Source organism: Pelodiscus sinensis, chromosome 2 (genome assembly GCF_049634645.1).
Source record: "Pelodiscus sinensis isolate JC-2024 chromosome 2, ASM4963464v1, whole genome shotgun sequence".
Classification (NCBI taxonomy): Eukaryota; Metazoa; Chordata; order Testudines; family Trionychidae; genus Pelodiscus; species Pelodiscus sinensis.
This window is the reverse complement of record NC_134712.1, coordinates 73,462,024-73,477,441: the sequence shown is the minus strand read 5'-3', so window position 1 is coordinate 73,477,441 and position 15,418 is coordinate 73,462,024. Positions and strand designations below refer to the sequence as shown.

The 15,418-nt window shown below is 43.5% G+C and overlaps 1 protein-coding gene across 2 annotated transcripts in view; it reads right to left on the bottom strand.

The window, feature by feature from the left end:
- The window catches only part of LOC102447430 (desmocollin-1), a 44,001-nt gene that overhangs the window by 22,525 nt on the left and 6,058 nt on the right, over nucleotides 1–15,418 (bottom strand). For both annotated transcript variants that reach the window (XM_075920789.1, XM_075920790.1), the window contains exons 3-9: nucleotides 15,111–15,313; nucleotides 14,506–14,625; nucleotides 10,769–10,924; nucleotides 8,640–8,784; nucleotides 5,217–5,383; nucleotides 3,344–3,478; nucleotides 763–948 (exon numbers count right to left, since the gene is read on the bottom strand). In XM_075920789.1, coding sequence (XP_075776904.1) covers nucleotides 763–948; nucleotides 3,344–3,478; nucleotides 5,217–5,383; nucleotides 8,640–8,784; nucleotides 10,769–10,924; nucleotides 14,506–14,625; nucleotides 15,111–15,313 — 1,112 coding nt within the window. The remainder of the gene's footprint in view (nucleotides 1–762; nucleotides 949–3,343; nucleotides 3,479–5,216; nucleotides 5,384–8,639; nucleotides 8,785–10,768; nucleotides 10,925–14,505; nucleotides 14,626–15,110; nucleotides 15,314–15,418) is intronic.

Below are 15,418 nucleotides of genomic sequence, written 5' to 3'. Positions count from 1 at the left end.
CGGACATCACGGAGAAAGGCAAGTATTAATTCTTAAACCAGAACAGAAATGTCACTAGCTGTAGCAGAATTGTTAGAACTGTTACATTCTGCAGGCCAATGAGTAGAAGTTGACAGTCTACCATTATGATGAAAAGTATACTTTCATCATAGCAGGGTTCTGTGTGTTTAAAATATAAATCATATTTTAAGCAGAAAGCTAGCCATGCCCATACTCACTACAGTAACTCTCTGCTACTTACATTTCTCAAGTGCATATTAACCTTCTGCCCACCTTGGGAGGTACTAAAAAAAGGTGTGAACTAAAAAAGGTTCCCAGTTCAGGTTGATATAACCCTGTTTCAGATTAGTGAAAGACCCCATTCCTTGTCAACCAGATTAAACCAAATATGGAATTTTAGGTCTAGCTATTATGGAATTAAAATTTAACACAACCCCCTTCTGTACTCCACCACGCAAAAACATTAGCAAAAGTCCCAAAGGGAAAATATATCTGAATAATTTTCAAATCTCACTAAGCACATAAAATTTCCTACACTTTTGCCAGAAAACAAACAAACAAAACAAAAAATGTACAAAAAAACCCACCTACCCTCAGAGAAGTATCAGATGAATTTGTTTGTTCAATTCAAAAAGGAAGCAGAGCTAATATCCCACAGATAGAGTGTAATTAGCTAACCAGAATTTATAGCTTCAACAAAAAAGTTGGTGTTAAAAACAACTAACTCCCAGGATTTGAGCTTATGTTTTCATCTTTGCTTACCTTAACAACACATAATATCCCTTCATTTGTTCTTTTATCTGTTGTAATAGCAAAATGTTTATCTTCATTTCCTTTTACAATAGCGAATTTGCACTGCCAGGCAGGTGATTTGGGCTCATCCTTGTCCAAACAAGGAATTCTCAGTATTTCCACATTCACTCGGTTTTCCTGCACTCTTACTTCATACTGAAATAAAATTATATTATCTATTGTTTAAAGTAAATATGAAATACAGTATCAATTACACAGTTCATAAAAGATGTTTAAATGCAATGCCTTAAATTCAATGACAAGTGTAAAGCTTTGGTAATAAGATTTGGTTTCTTCTGTTTGGTTTTTTGTTGGTTTTCTGCAAGGGAAGTATTAAGCACTGTTTTCTACTTCTATATTCAACATTCTCTGGTGGAACCCTTAATTCTACTCACTTTACTTGGACCAAAATTTCATTTGAAGAATGTTACATTTCCAATTAGAATGCTTAATTAATTGTTTAAAGAAACAGACAAAAGCCTCACTACAGCAGCTTTATAGTTTAAACTAACATGAGCCAAAACCAAAGTAAAGCTCTCACGTGCCAGAATAAAAGCATCCTTTGTGAGGAGTTATACCAGCATAATTATAGCAGCTTAAATTCACACTTTTTCTCTTATACTGGTATATCTTCCTGTGTGGAAATGCCCTTAGATGTTCTAGCTCAGTGTTTCTTAAACTTTAAGACCGAGGAACACTGAACAATGTGTTTTAAAATGGAGAACATCAAGGAAACAACATAAAAAGAAGCTTGCCCCTTTAAGGGTAGCTATTTCCCAGGGAAAAGCTGTTGACCAAACCAAAAAAAAAAAAAAAGCAGCGTGCCGCCAGGGAAAAGTTGTGACCAACGAAAAAACTGAGGCTTGTCCCTTCAAGGGCAGTCATTTTGAATTCTGTTTTCTCCGAGGCACACTTCTGACTGCCTTGCGGCACATCAGTGTTGTCACGGAACACTCTTTAGGAAACCCTGCTCTAGCTGGATGACTAGAAGCCAGTCCGAGAGAACAGTGAGACTTTGCATCTAGCCTCTGTAATAGAGATACGTGAGAAACATGGTATTTGGAGGAGACCAGAGATACAGGGGAGAGTCACTCTTGGAGAAACTAACAGGGTCCCACCTAGATCCCACAGAGCTCCTTGGTCTCCTTGGGAAAAAACAAACAAACATTAGGTCTATTCTAACTCTAGAGGAAACCCCATGTAACTTTGGCTTGTAATGAAGCATTAGATTAGATAAGAGTAAATAAAACTATTTTTAAAAATAGCATGAATAGTTTTCTAATGCTTTGTTCCACTGTCTAATAAACATACTTCTTGTAAAAAGGCTGTTGGTCAATGAACATCATTGATCACAGGATACCTTAAGAGAGCATCAAGCAAGTGCCTGAATCTGACTTGGCCTACTCAGTTGACCCAGGAGGGGTATTTTTTAAACCAGATTCTGCTCTAAGAAGGGAAAAATGAAAAGATTCCACTCCAAGACAGGTAAGGGTATGAGACCCAACACCTCAAGAGTCCAGAAAGGGGTCAGAGGCTAAGTTCCTTCAAAGCTCTGGGGCCAGTAACTGCCTATTAAGCCTTGCACTGAGGATCAGTTTCCCTGAGGAGGGGGGGGACCTCCCTGCTCCTGGAGCTAGACCTGCTTGGGCCTAGGTGTAGGGAGGCCACAGAGCTCCACATTCTGTCCTGCCCAGACCACTGGCTCCACAATTAGACAATGGAAGTTGGCAATTGGCTAATAGAAGCTTGAGGATCGGTTTTGCAAGCCAGAACAGTGCACACAGCATGTCATGGAGCCTCATGCTCCTGCCTCTTCCTCCCATCCTCACAGAAGCCAGATCTGCTGGCCACTTCCAGGGCACAACGTGGTGCCCCAGAACAGTCAAGCACCAGGCAGCCTATCCTAATACTGCTGCCCACGAGCTGCTCAGGTACACCCCAAGCCCCAACTGCCTGACCCACCATAAGCCCCCCCCCCAAAAAACCCCATAACCCACATGCTGTGAGCCCCCCAAAGCCCACAACGCAGTCCATGGCCTGTACCATCTCCTGCAACTCCAAATCCTAGGCCTATGCCCCTCTCCAAATCTGGAGCCCCCCTCGGGTATCCCAAACCTCACATCCCTAGGCCCACCCCAGAGCCCTCATCCTCTCCTGTACAGTAACTCCTTGCTTCAAGCCACAGCCCCCTCTTGTATTTCAAATCCCTCTGTCCCACCCCACTGCCAGTCTGAAACCCCCTTCTGCACCTAAACCCCTCATCCCCAGCCCTACTCCAGAGTTCAGCCGCAGCACTCACCCCCTCCCGTACCCCAACTACCTGCCCCAATCCAAAGTCCCCTCCCACATCCAAAGGCTCCATTTAAAGCCCTTACCCTAACCCTCACCACACACTGTCCATGTATCACATAACAGAAATCATTCCGCACATCACCTACAGGTTGGTGTACATAACAAAAGTCACTTCACACATGGACATAAAAAATTAGAGGGAACACTGGACAGAGGTGCAGTCAACCCCACAACTGTGACAGACACAAAACAAACTTACAGATGTAACGCTAAAAATTGGAGCATTGTCATTTATATCTCCAACGGTAATGACAGCTGTTGCTGTATTGCACAAACCAAAAGGCTGACCTCCCATATCTCGTACTTCAATTAGCAACGTATGTTTGGCTATTCCCTGAAAAATAAACATTAAAAAAAAGGTTAGAGAAAACTTTCACATTCATATTACTTTTACCATAGAATTAAATACTTTATTTCCTTCCCTGCCTTTCTAAAGATATAACATTAAACATGCAAATATTTTCTAGGAAAAGAGAAATCAAACCACCAGCTTTATGGATAGAAAAAAGTGAAAATGTGAATAAAATATTTTTCAGTGACTAAACAATACATGGAGCTCAAAGTTTTACTGGAAACCTAGAGTCATGTTGACTGATAGAAGGATCTTCATAATGTCCTAAGTCCACAACTATTTTCCCTTCCCTTAAAGAAAGCCCACAAACGCATCCACATGGCAGCCACTTCTCCTCCATCATATGCACAGTGTTGTCTGCTGAGAAAAGTAGCAAGATGTTCTATATAGTCTGATACTGTTTGGTGGCAGGCAGAAGTTAGCATAATATGTGGGTGTCTCTCCTCTGGATCTTATGATGAAGAGCTTCACCCATGGGTTGCTGCTTTATTTCCCCTCTCACATGTTTGGCTAATGAGATTTCCACCCTCTCCTCCCACTGCTCACGGAGGGAGAAACACAAAAATGCATCCTTCATTGCAACTTAGTTCCATAATCTTGTGCTGCCCCCTCTCATGCTACATCTTGAATAGAAAGAACAGAAATGCTCCTGTGATGAATCTTTGTTCAGTGTAAGTACGATAAGGCATGCTTGTCAGCAGGTCTGACAATGCATGAGCAACACACTTTACACATCCCGATAAAATCACTGGAAAGAGGAAGGGGAATCAAGTATTTAAACACTACTATAATTTTAGTAGTTATAAAATGCATACCAATAATTTGAGTAGCTACAGTAGTAACAAAATACCACCACCTGAGACAGAGCGGCTCTGAAGGAGCCGAACACCCTAAATTTGCTGGTCTAAATTTGGTTTATTGAGTTGGAGGGGATAACTTTGCTTCATAAAGTCCTAAAATTCATCTGTAGGAAATAAGTAATCTGTCCTCTACAATCAAGATTCATTTTTCCATTGCAAAACCTTAATATTTCTCATTCACTATACCCACAATCTCAACATTGTTCAAGGCTTTGTCTACACAGAGAAAATTGATAGGCATAGCCAGGGCTTGACAAGCAGTGGTGAACACCGCTCGCCAGCCATGCAGTTTGGCGCACTGAGCATGCACAGACCACTCTGCGGCGCCATGCTGGGCTAAAATCTACTTGCCCTGGGCATAGCTATTTCTTAATATCTATATGGCACAGTCAAGCAACGCTAGCAAGATATGTTAGGCCAAGTCTACACTGGAGAGGAGAGGAGTCAATGCTCCTCTTGACTTTCCTTATTCCTCACGATAACAAGTACCAGTGCCAACAGGGATGCCCTCAGCCTTTGATCCTTCAGGAATTGATTTAGCTGGTCTAGTAAAGACCCACTAACCAATCACCAAAGTATTGATAGTCTGGCAAGTGGAGATGTGGCCTCAGACTGCCAGTTTTGCTTTGCTGATCCACTCTCATATTGGATCAGGGAAACAGAAAAAGTTCAGATTCAAGTTCTTCTGTGTTTTTCCAAAGCTTACGGGAGAATCTCGCTTCTAAATCATTATAGACAATTTGAAACCATATATTGTGCTTTTTTAGTCTCATTAAAATGTTGCATACTTCTTTGAATATATCAGTTCATAAAACTATGAAGTGAAACTAAATATTATGTTTTAGATTAAAAAAAGTTACCTCTCTATCCAGTTGTGTTGATAGTGTGCTTATGATACCTGATTCAGAATTAATAGAAAATATTTTGGGTGACGATGGTTGTTGTGATACAATTCGATACCTCAGGGAAGTATGCAGAGTATGAGGTTCATCTCGGTCTTCTGCCGTGACTTGTCCAACTATTGTCCCTGTATATACAGAACAATTTTAAATTCAAAAAATCCTCCAAGAAACATTGTTTGAAATTAATTTTTAAAGTGTCTGTACACATAAAATAGAAACAAACGTTGCTCCTTTACACATGACAATTTGGGGGAACCTGTGTATTTCTATCTGGAGATATTTAAGAGCACGTTAGATAAATGTCTACCAGGGATCATCTAGACAGTACTGGGTCCTGCCATGAGGGCAGGGGACTGGACTAAACGACCACTCAAGGTCCCTTCCAGTTTCCAATTTCACATGCGTTCATTTTTTTGATTATATCACTTCGGTATATATGGTTGTGCCAATTTTTTTCCACATATTGATCTGAGGAAGTGGGTCTGGCCCACGAAAGCTCATCACCCAATAAACCATCTTGTTAGTCTTTAAAGTGCTACATAGTTCTGTCTTTTGTTTCAGCTACACCAGACTAACACGGCTGCATCTCTATCACTATCCTTCCACTGTTTTATGATTCTATGATTCTGAATATTGTGTGTATGTGTATATCTTTATCCAGCTACTGATTTCATTCTGAATGTGCTGCTTGTTTGTCTTCACGTTGGGCTGGAATTCTAACAGGTAGTTGTCAAGGGTTAAAACAGTGTAAGTCTGGATGGTCCACTAATCAAAAGGAAGAGAAATTAAAAAGGCTTGGACTTTTCATCTTAGAAAATAGGAGGCTAAAGGGGGATACAATAGAGGTCTGCAAAATCATGACTGGTGTGGAAAAAGTGAATAAGGAGAAGTTATTTACTTGTTCCTATAATATAAAAACTAGGGGTTTCTAAATTAAATTAATAGGTAGCTGGTTTAAAACAAACAAAAGGAAGCTTTTCTTCATGCAGCGGACAGTCAACTATTGGAACTCGTTGCCAGAGGATGTTGTGAAGGCTAGTACTTTAACAGTGTTTGAAAAAGACCTAGATAAATTCATGGAGATTAGGTCCATCATTGGCTATTAGCCAGGATGGGTAGGAATGGCGTACTTAGCCTCTGTTTGTCTGGAAAAGGATGACAGGAGAAGAATCATGTGATGATTACCTGTTATGTTCACTCCCTTTAGGGCAACTGGCATTGGCCATTGTTGGCAGATAAAATACTGGGCTAGATGGACCTTTGGTCTGACCCAGTATGGCCGTTCTTACGTTCTAAGCAATAAGTTACTATCAGTGCATATCTACACTACAAGCCATTATTTTGAAATAATAGTAAGCTGGAGAACGTCTTACTCTGACTCCTGTAACCCTCATTTTACGAGGTGTAAGGGAAGTTGAAGGAAGAGTGTTCTTCCTTTGACTTCCTGCTGTGTAGACAGCTCCAAAAGCTAAATTAAGCTATTTTGACTTATGCTACACAATTCACGTAGCTCAAGTTGCGCAGCTTAAATCGAAAAAACTCAATATGTAATAACTATCAAAAGAGAGTATTAGAAACCATTAGGAAAGGGAATGATTACAAGACAGAAAACAATATGTCACTGTTTAAATCCATGGTAGACTTACACCTTGAATACTTTCTGCAGGTTTGGCTGCCTCATCTCAAAATATATCATTGGAAAACAAATGGAAAGAAAAAAGCAATAAAAAGAATTCAAGGTATGGAACAGTTTTGATATGAATTGAGATTAAGAAGACTGCCGTTGTTCAAACAATGCACATTCAACCTGTGTAACTTATTGGCAGGGCATTTTGTGAAAGCCAAAAGTATAACTGGGTTCACATATGATTTTGACAAGTTCATGGAAGATGGGTCCTTCAGTGTCTGTTAGCCCAGGTGTCCCAGGGATACAGAGGCTGGGACTGGATGAGCAGTCTTGGTTATTCCCCTGTTCATTCTCCCTAAAGCAACCAGCTCTGGCCATAGTCGGATGACTAGACAGAGAGTTAAATGGACAAATGGTGTGAATCAGTATCACGTTAGATACACTTTTTGCACTGAGTGCACAGAATCACTTTTTCAAGATTCTGCTCTACTGTAACTTCTAGTAGTTTTGAAGACTTATAGGAGCATTATCTAAAAATCCTTCCTATACCACATGCAATAAGGCCAAGATTTCCAAGGATTATTGATTTGAGTGTACAAAGTTAGCCATGGACAAATTATCTGGTATGCATATACAGCTGTGAATATAGCATGCAAATGGGAGTATGTGTGAATTTTACATAGACTAACTGGAAGGAAGCCCTTCAAAAATGTAGCCTTCAGTGTAAAAATACCGATTACAGGCAGTCCCCGGGTTACATACAAGATAGGGACTGTAGGTTTGTTCTTAAGTTGAATCTGTATGTAAGTCGGAACTGGCGTCCAGATTCAGCCGCTGCTGAAACTGACCGCCAGTTCTGACTTACATACAGATTCAACTTAAGAACCCCAAGCGTCCCCAAGTCAGCTGCTGCTGAAACTGATCAGCGGCTGATTCCAGGAAGCCTGGGGCAGAGCAACTCTGCCTCAGGCTTCCTGTAGTCAGTGCTGGTCAGTTTCAGCAGCGGCTGACTTGGGGACGCCTGGGGCAGAGCAGCTGGGGTGCTGCTGGGTTGCTCCAGTAGCACTGAGGAGCGGTGCTACTGGACCAACCCAGCAGCACCCCAGCTGCTCTGCCCCAGGCGTCCTGATTCAGCCACTGCTGAAACTGACCAGCAGCAGCTGAATCAGGACCTGGGGCAGAGCAGCTGGGGTGTTGCCGGGTTGGTCCAGTAGTGCCCAGAGCTGGCGCTGCAGGACCAATCGGCAGCGCCCCAGCTGCTCTGCCCCAGGGTCCAAAAAAAAAAAAAGCCTGGTCTGCTGGGGGGGGGGGCACACTAGCCGCACCCCCCCCCCCCCCAGCAGACCAGGGACACGGGGAGCAGAGCCGCAGCGGCAGCGGGGTGCCGCGCCTCTGAGGCTTTGCTCTGGCAAAGTCTCAGAGGCGCGGGAACCCGCCCGGTGCCCCTGGTCTGCTGGAGACAGTCTCCAGCAGACCAGGGGTACCCGAGCAGCTTACGAATGGGGCTTTCTCCCCTGGAGCTCGCAGGTAGTAATCCGCTACCTCGACCTCCGGGGCGAGAAAGCCCCATTCGTAAGTGCGGATCCGACATAAGTCAGATCCGCGTAAGTCGGGGACCGCCTGTAGTTATTTCTACTGAAAAACTGATCAAACATCAGAACTATACATATTCATCATTGGGGTATGTCACTTTTGGAAGCTGATCATATTTTAGATACTGATCAAAAATATTTAAAAAATAAAATTATGCTTACCAGATTTGCAATGTTCCTCAACAACAAACTGAAAACAGTCTTGTGTAAACTGTGGTGCATTATCATTATCATCCTCAATTCTGATTGTATGTACCAGTGGTCTCTCTGGTGAGTAGCCATCTGCAGTGGTTGCAAAGCAAATTATCTATAAAGGAGAAAAAAAAGCCACTTAGTTGCCAGCTGTTCTAGAGCAGACAAATGTTCTTTTTCTGCCCAATGGATAACAGAGTCTATGGAATAATTTCTGAAAAGTACAACATGTCAAATGTACTCTTTTCATAAACAGACAACATTCACTAGATGTAAATTTGGCTTATGCCTGCAATAAATATTTTGCAGCTATTAGTATATACTAATCTTTCCTTGCTGACCACAGAAAAACCAAGATAAGTTCTTGCTAACCAATGGTGCACTGTTTTTGTTGTTGTTCTCTTCTCCTTTTGTTACCAATAGCTTTTACTTCAGGATAAAGTGCTAGATGCAATTTAAGTAACAAATCTGTCTTCATTCTGAGGCAAGAGCAGATGACTGATATAGACTGGAGGTGGCAGAAGTAATGCATTTAACTACTTCCCAGCGTCATTCACATGCAACTATGCAAACTAATGCAAATGGTTGTCAAAGATTTCCATCCTGAAATCTGAAAACATTGAAGAACTTATATTTGACCCTCTGTCACTCACCAACCCATCTTGTATCCAAGTGTCATACTGAGAAGTGTCCATTGAGAGTCCAGCTTTTGGCAAAAAAGTGAAAAGGAAACACTCAAGGGAGCGAGCAGTACCAGCAGCTTTATGGGATGGGACTATGTAGACATTAGGGATGTCATGTAGACAGCTACATGATTAACTGATAAGCCTACGTTTGTCAGTTTAACTTGTTCCCTACTTGCGTTCCCCCCCCCCCCCACATACACACACACTCCTTGATGCCACTGTGTCAGAGGCAGCAAAGTGTGGGGGGAGCTGGAGGGAGTGCTGGCTTTAAGCAAGTTCCCCACAAGCACCGGATCTGCCAGCCCTCCCCGAAGCCCCATGATGCTGCCTCTGATAGAGGGCGAGCGAGGCAGCCTGGAGCTGATATGCAAGGGGAGCCAGCTTTCAAGTTACATTATCAGTATTGTATAAACGAAGAGTGTCCAAGTACAACAACTCAAGCATTTAAGCAGAAGAGTAAAAAAAATGAAGCAGCAATTGCCATAGACATAACTACCTGTGTTTCTCATTAACTTTCTTTTTAATTAAGACATTACCCTGGGTAACCAACTGCCAAAGAAGAGAATGGAGGAAGCAATTCACTGGGAAATAAGCAGGAGGGAAGCAATCAACAAACAAATCTAATGTGCAATGGAATTCTTAATCTGTATCTTAAATTTTATTTTCACTACTTCCCTCTCAGAGGGTATGCCTAGATCCGGGAGGAAAAAACTCTGAGGTGTCCTGTAAACGGGTTTGCTCTTCCGCTTTTTTGCGGAAGAGCAGATGCGCTTTTTCAGAAGCCCTGTCTTCCTCATTTCATGAGGAAGAAGAGATCTTCTGAAAGAAGGATTTTTTCTGAAATTTGGCCCACTGTAGACAAGCCAAATTTTGGAAAAGTCTTTTACGAAAAAAAGCGGAAAAAGGTACGTAAAATGCGGAGCATATTTTGCATGCCTTTTTCCGAAAAAAAGTTGTAGTGTAGACATAGCCAAAGTAATAGCTTCTTGCTGCGCAGGGAAACACTCCATTGTTCTTAAGAAACCAGCAGGGAGCAGGCATCTCCATGTCTCCCAGCTCCTTATACCTTTCAACCAGCAGAGAGAGCAGTTTACCCATTTAACAAACATTACAACTGAACAGAAAAAGCAAATGCTGCAGAACTAATATAGTTGTCTTATCTTTGTCGGATTTTAATTTTACATGGACTTTTTGAATTCTTCCACCAGAAAAGAGAAAAGTGCTATAAAGCTAGGTCTTCCGTCACCCATGCCACCAATTTCTGCCCATAAATATCAGAGAGAGAGTTCTGAGACAGTTGTCTGAATACTGATGCATTTTCCTCTCATTCCTGTTAGGACATACCAGGGAAGTATTAGCACTAGAAATGAAAATACTAATGCATTTAATTGTGTGTTCAATCTAGGTCCTTACTTTAAACATTGGATACTCTTCACGGTCTACTGGGCCAGTAGCAAAAATATTCCCAGTTTCTTTTTCCACGTAAAACAAACCCACTGGCTCTTTATCAATTCCAGGACCAGTTGCAGAGTAATAAATGGTGTAGTGTTGAGCTGTGTCAGATTGGACCTAGAGTTTGTTAAACGAAGACAAAACACAATTATTAAACGGTGTTCTCAATATAAATACGGAATAGAAAACACAGACATGCTTCGGAAAGGATGCATAAAATCCAATTCTTATTTTCCCCAAGTACTACAGCAACTCAAACTCTTATAAAGAATAAGGAAGTGATCTGCTCAGTGCCATTCTTAACTACCTTTCTATTAAATGCACTTGTGAGAAAGGTCGCTAATCCTTTACAAATAACAGCGGAAGGAAATCCAGCTTGAAGAAAAGTACAAAGGGGAGTGAAGACGTGAGTAGCACTATTTAAAAAACGTTTCCTGCAGGATGACAGTGACATCATGCATCACTCTGCATCCCCTCCTTCCACCCTCAGCTACATGGCCTCCACCAGCCCCAGTGCTTAGTGGGAGCCATGAGACATGTGGCCTCCCCCATAGTTGGCTGGGCTTCCTGCAGCTTTGGATCAGCCTGACTCCCCCAGCAGCTGGGGGGAGAGAGCCAGGCCTGCCACAGCAAGGCCTTGGGCATCAGGGGACAGGAGCCACAAGCTGTGTAGCTCCCATGTCATGTGGCTTCCCTCCTCCCCAGTACTCCGGGGAGAGGCCGCGTGGCCTGCATACTTTGTTCCCGAAGCAGGGCTGTGGGGGGCATGCAGCAGCACGGGCAGCAACAGGGTTGGGATGGGGAGGGCAGCTGGGAAGCAGGGCAGCCTGACTCCGCTCAGTCCTGGACGTCTTGGGTCATACTCAGGAGCCGCTTGAGAAGAACAAAGGCAGGTGAGGCCTCCACTTCCCTCTCAGTAAGCCAGGGTGGCACTGCAGGATCGGGCCCCAGGCAGAGACGCCCCACAGACTAGTGCAGCTGGAAGCCGGCAAAGGTGCTTGTGTCCCACTGAATGCCCTTGGATATGGGTCACTGGTGGGCAAAGGGTGGGGGTGGGGGGGCTGGCACTCCACTTCCTACAGAGAAAAGGACTCCCAACCCAACCCCACAATGCATAGGGTGTGACGGGCTCCCTCAACTCCACCTGAAGGGTAATGCCACCTCCAGGTGTATGGGGGAGAACCCCCCTACACCGACCCCCTCCCAGCGCTGCACCTCACAGCCGGCAGGTAATCCCCTCCCCTTGGCACCCAAGTATTGCTCCACCTCCTGGCTCCACACCACACAGGCCGGCAGTTAACCCCTTCCCCCAGATGCTATCCCACCCCCCCTTCCCCCAACAGACTCCAGGCAGGTTGAGTCAGGGGCTAACTTCCCCCACCATCTCCCAAAGCATCACAAAGGGGCAGCCCAGCAGCATTCGTAGCAGCTGCCAAACTGTTGGTGCCGTTTCCTTGCTAGTTAGGTTGCCCCTTCATGAGAGGGAGCAGGGCGTACGTAGGGAGGGAGGGAGGGAGGGGGATAGGGTGTATGTGGGGATGGGAGGTGTAGTAAAGGGGGATGGTAGAGGTGAGTGGGATATAGGAATGGAGACCAGGGGGATGTGGAGAGAGGAGAGGTTCAGGAGGATGGGTGGGTGTAGGGCTGGAAGGAAGAGGGTAGATCATGGAGCTCTCCTCCTCACAGCAGCACATGCTCTTTTCCACAAGCCAAATCTGGTTTGGAGCCTCAGGGTTTTCTTCTCGTCCAACTCCACAACTGTAATCTTGCTGGGGGAGGTGGATGGGGGGGCGGAGAGACGGTGCGGCACATTGTTCAAGGCTGGAGTGCCAGGCAGGCGGTGGCCTGAGCACGGGCCAGGCAGAGGCCTGAGCACGGGCCAGGCAGAGGCAGCAGTTTCCCGCGGTGATCTGCAGCATCGCGGCCCCAGAGCATAGCAAGGAGCTGCTGCTGCCACCTCCGCTGCCCCCTAGCTCAGCCCCAAACCTCCTCAAGGGGCAAGAGCCTTGCAGAGGAGAACCAGCCAAGAGGCCAGGAATGGCACAGCTGTGGGCCCTCCCAGGAAGCCAGGGAAAACCCAGGCCTGCCAACCCCCGACACAGGTGGGTTAACAAGAGCAGCAAGCAGGTGGCATCACCCCCTAGTTTATTAAAAAATTACTTAGGCACAGCATCACAGAGACAGTGATGCCAGGTACAGCTAAGTTTGCCTAACAATTTTAATTAAAAACCCTATTTTCAACCACTCAATCATTCTAGTTAACATTGGCAACATCTCAAGGTGACTTTTCATCATTTTTAGGCAAAACTGGTTCAGTCATTTATGACTGGATTAGGGATGTTAATTGTGTAAAGGATTACATGCTAACTGCTAAGGCTGGTTCATCTGTTAATCCTAATGGTTATGTGCACACGCACGCACACATACCCCCTTGCTACCTCTGTTTCAAAAGGCAGAAGCCAGTGTCCACAGAGGCAGCAACATGGGGTGGGCCAGGCAGGACCCGGTACAGGTGGGAAGCCAGCTGCCCCCTGCACTGCTGCCTCTCTATCAGAGACTGCTGGAGGAGGGAAGGAAAAAAGGTGGGAGCCCGTGCTTGTGAGAAGCCAGCTAAAAGCCAACTCCATGCAAGCACTGGCTGCCGCCTGCTCACCTGCATGGAAATATGCAAACACTAAAAATGTGAGTGGTTACATGTTTACACAAACACTCTTTTTAACATCCCTAGACTAGATATGGATTTAGGGGGTATTTTTGAAGGGGAAGTTCTTTTGTCTCTGTTAGTCCTTCTGACAGTTTTAAGAAATCTAGCACCTTCCTTCTTTGGAGCAGGGATTTAATATTTGGCAAGAGGAATGCACTGGAGTCAGGAAGATGCCTTTTTTTTTGGTCCTCATCTGGATGGCTTTTGTACCTCACCCCATTCTATGCCTCTGAAGAGTGGTATTTGCACATGGTAAGTAGAGCTTTTAAGAATGCTTCTAAAAGTCTCCAGAAATGCAAAAAGCATGTTCCAGCCCCACAGATCTCCATGGTGACTGCAGTGAGCATGCTTCAGGCTCCACTCTGTCTCTTACACAGTAGGTAGGGAGCTAGTGCTCCAGACAAATGTAACACACAACAGAAGCATCTCCCCTCTTTGGCGTAAGTAAAGATGTGCTAGTCAGGGATGATGTTAATAATTTTAAGTTGCACTCATTAAGGGATGGGCACTCTCTCACACTTACTTTGCTAGATATGCAAGTATCATTCCCTCCCCTTTCCAGGCTGAGTGACTTTGCACCCTTAATTTGGCCCTTTTATGTATATGTATGGTACAGTTTTCTGTGACGTGATAACATTAATTGTGCTACAGGACCTCAGAATAGACAATGAACGGGACGAAGTTTTGAGATATAGGCCTGGGATTTAGGAGCTGTGTTTTAATGTTAACTCTGCCTCAGACCTCCTATGTGATATTTCTCAAGATTGTATTAATGCACATACACAAAGGGGATGAATTAATTTTGAGGTTTTTATTTTCCTGAAGAGCAATTACAGGATTCACAGTTGCTTTTCTAAAAGCATGATTGAGTTGGTTTTCTTCACTTTTTTGCAAAGATATCATCTGAATCCAAAAGCAGTGACCTACCTTTTTACCTGATCAATTCAAAATAGTGCAACTTACATTATAAAAACAGCTGATGTATAAAATGTACCTGTTGAATTTGCATTGGAAAAGGTCCAAGAGCATTCTCCATCATAGAGGATGGGATAGGAGCCCACCTTCTTTTGGTTCTCCTCAGGACTGTATCTCTAGCATGTCTTGTCTTATGTGTCTGGATTTAGAAGGCCAAAGGAGATAATTAAGTAAAGATCAACCCATAAATTCATAAGGTTTATATTCTTGTTTCCCTTCATTTTCCCCCTTTTCAGGTACTCCAGGATTCCCTCCAAATCTTATGGACCACTTTCTGTTCTTTTAAATCATCTTCTTCATGATTCCACTTAATTCTGTTGTCTTGAGAATTCTTCAGCCCTAAGCAACATATGATTTTAGTACCTCATACAAATACACAGTGCTCTATAGGTTTTTAATTGCTTAATCCTGTGGTGAAGGTCATAATTTCCAGCCTTTGCCACTCAAGGAGTTTTAAAATTTAAATGCATGCACTTATTAGGTATTGCTAAATAAAAAGTACGCTTTTGTATAGAGCAATCATTTTAAGAATTATAAACAACTTTTACACAATGAACTGTAAAAAGGCATTTTCCAAAAAAACAAACAAACAAGAAGTAGAATATCTAACAATTATGACCCCACCTTTTCTTGATGACCTAGCAAATTGACATCTATCGTCTTTTCTTCATGCCCTTGAACATCCTTGAGTAAGATGGTAAAAGTCTTTTCCTCAGAAGACAAAGAAGTTGTATTTGTTGTAAACACAGAACCATCTTCTAGGATTCTAAAGTTAGGATCACTTGAACTAATATGTTCTGCAGACTTAAGGCACTCTTTCAGATTTACTGTAAGAAAGATTTGCAATTACTCTCTCAAGTCACAACAAAACAAATGTTTTCAAACAGACATGTCTGAAATCTGATTTATGTTTATGCACTTATATAAAAAAG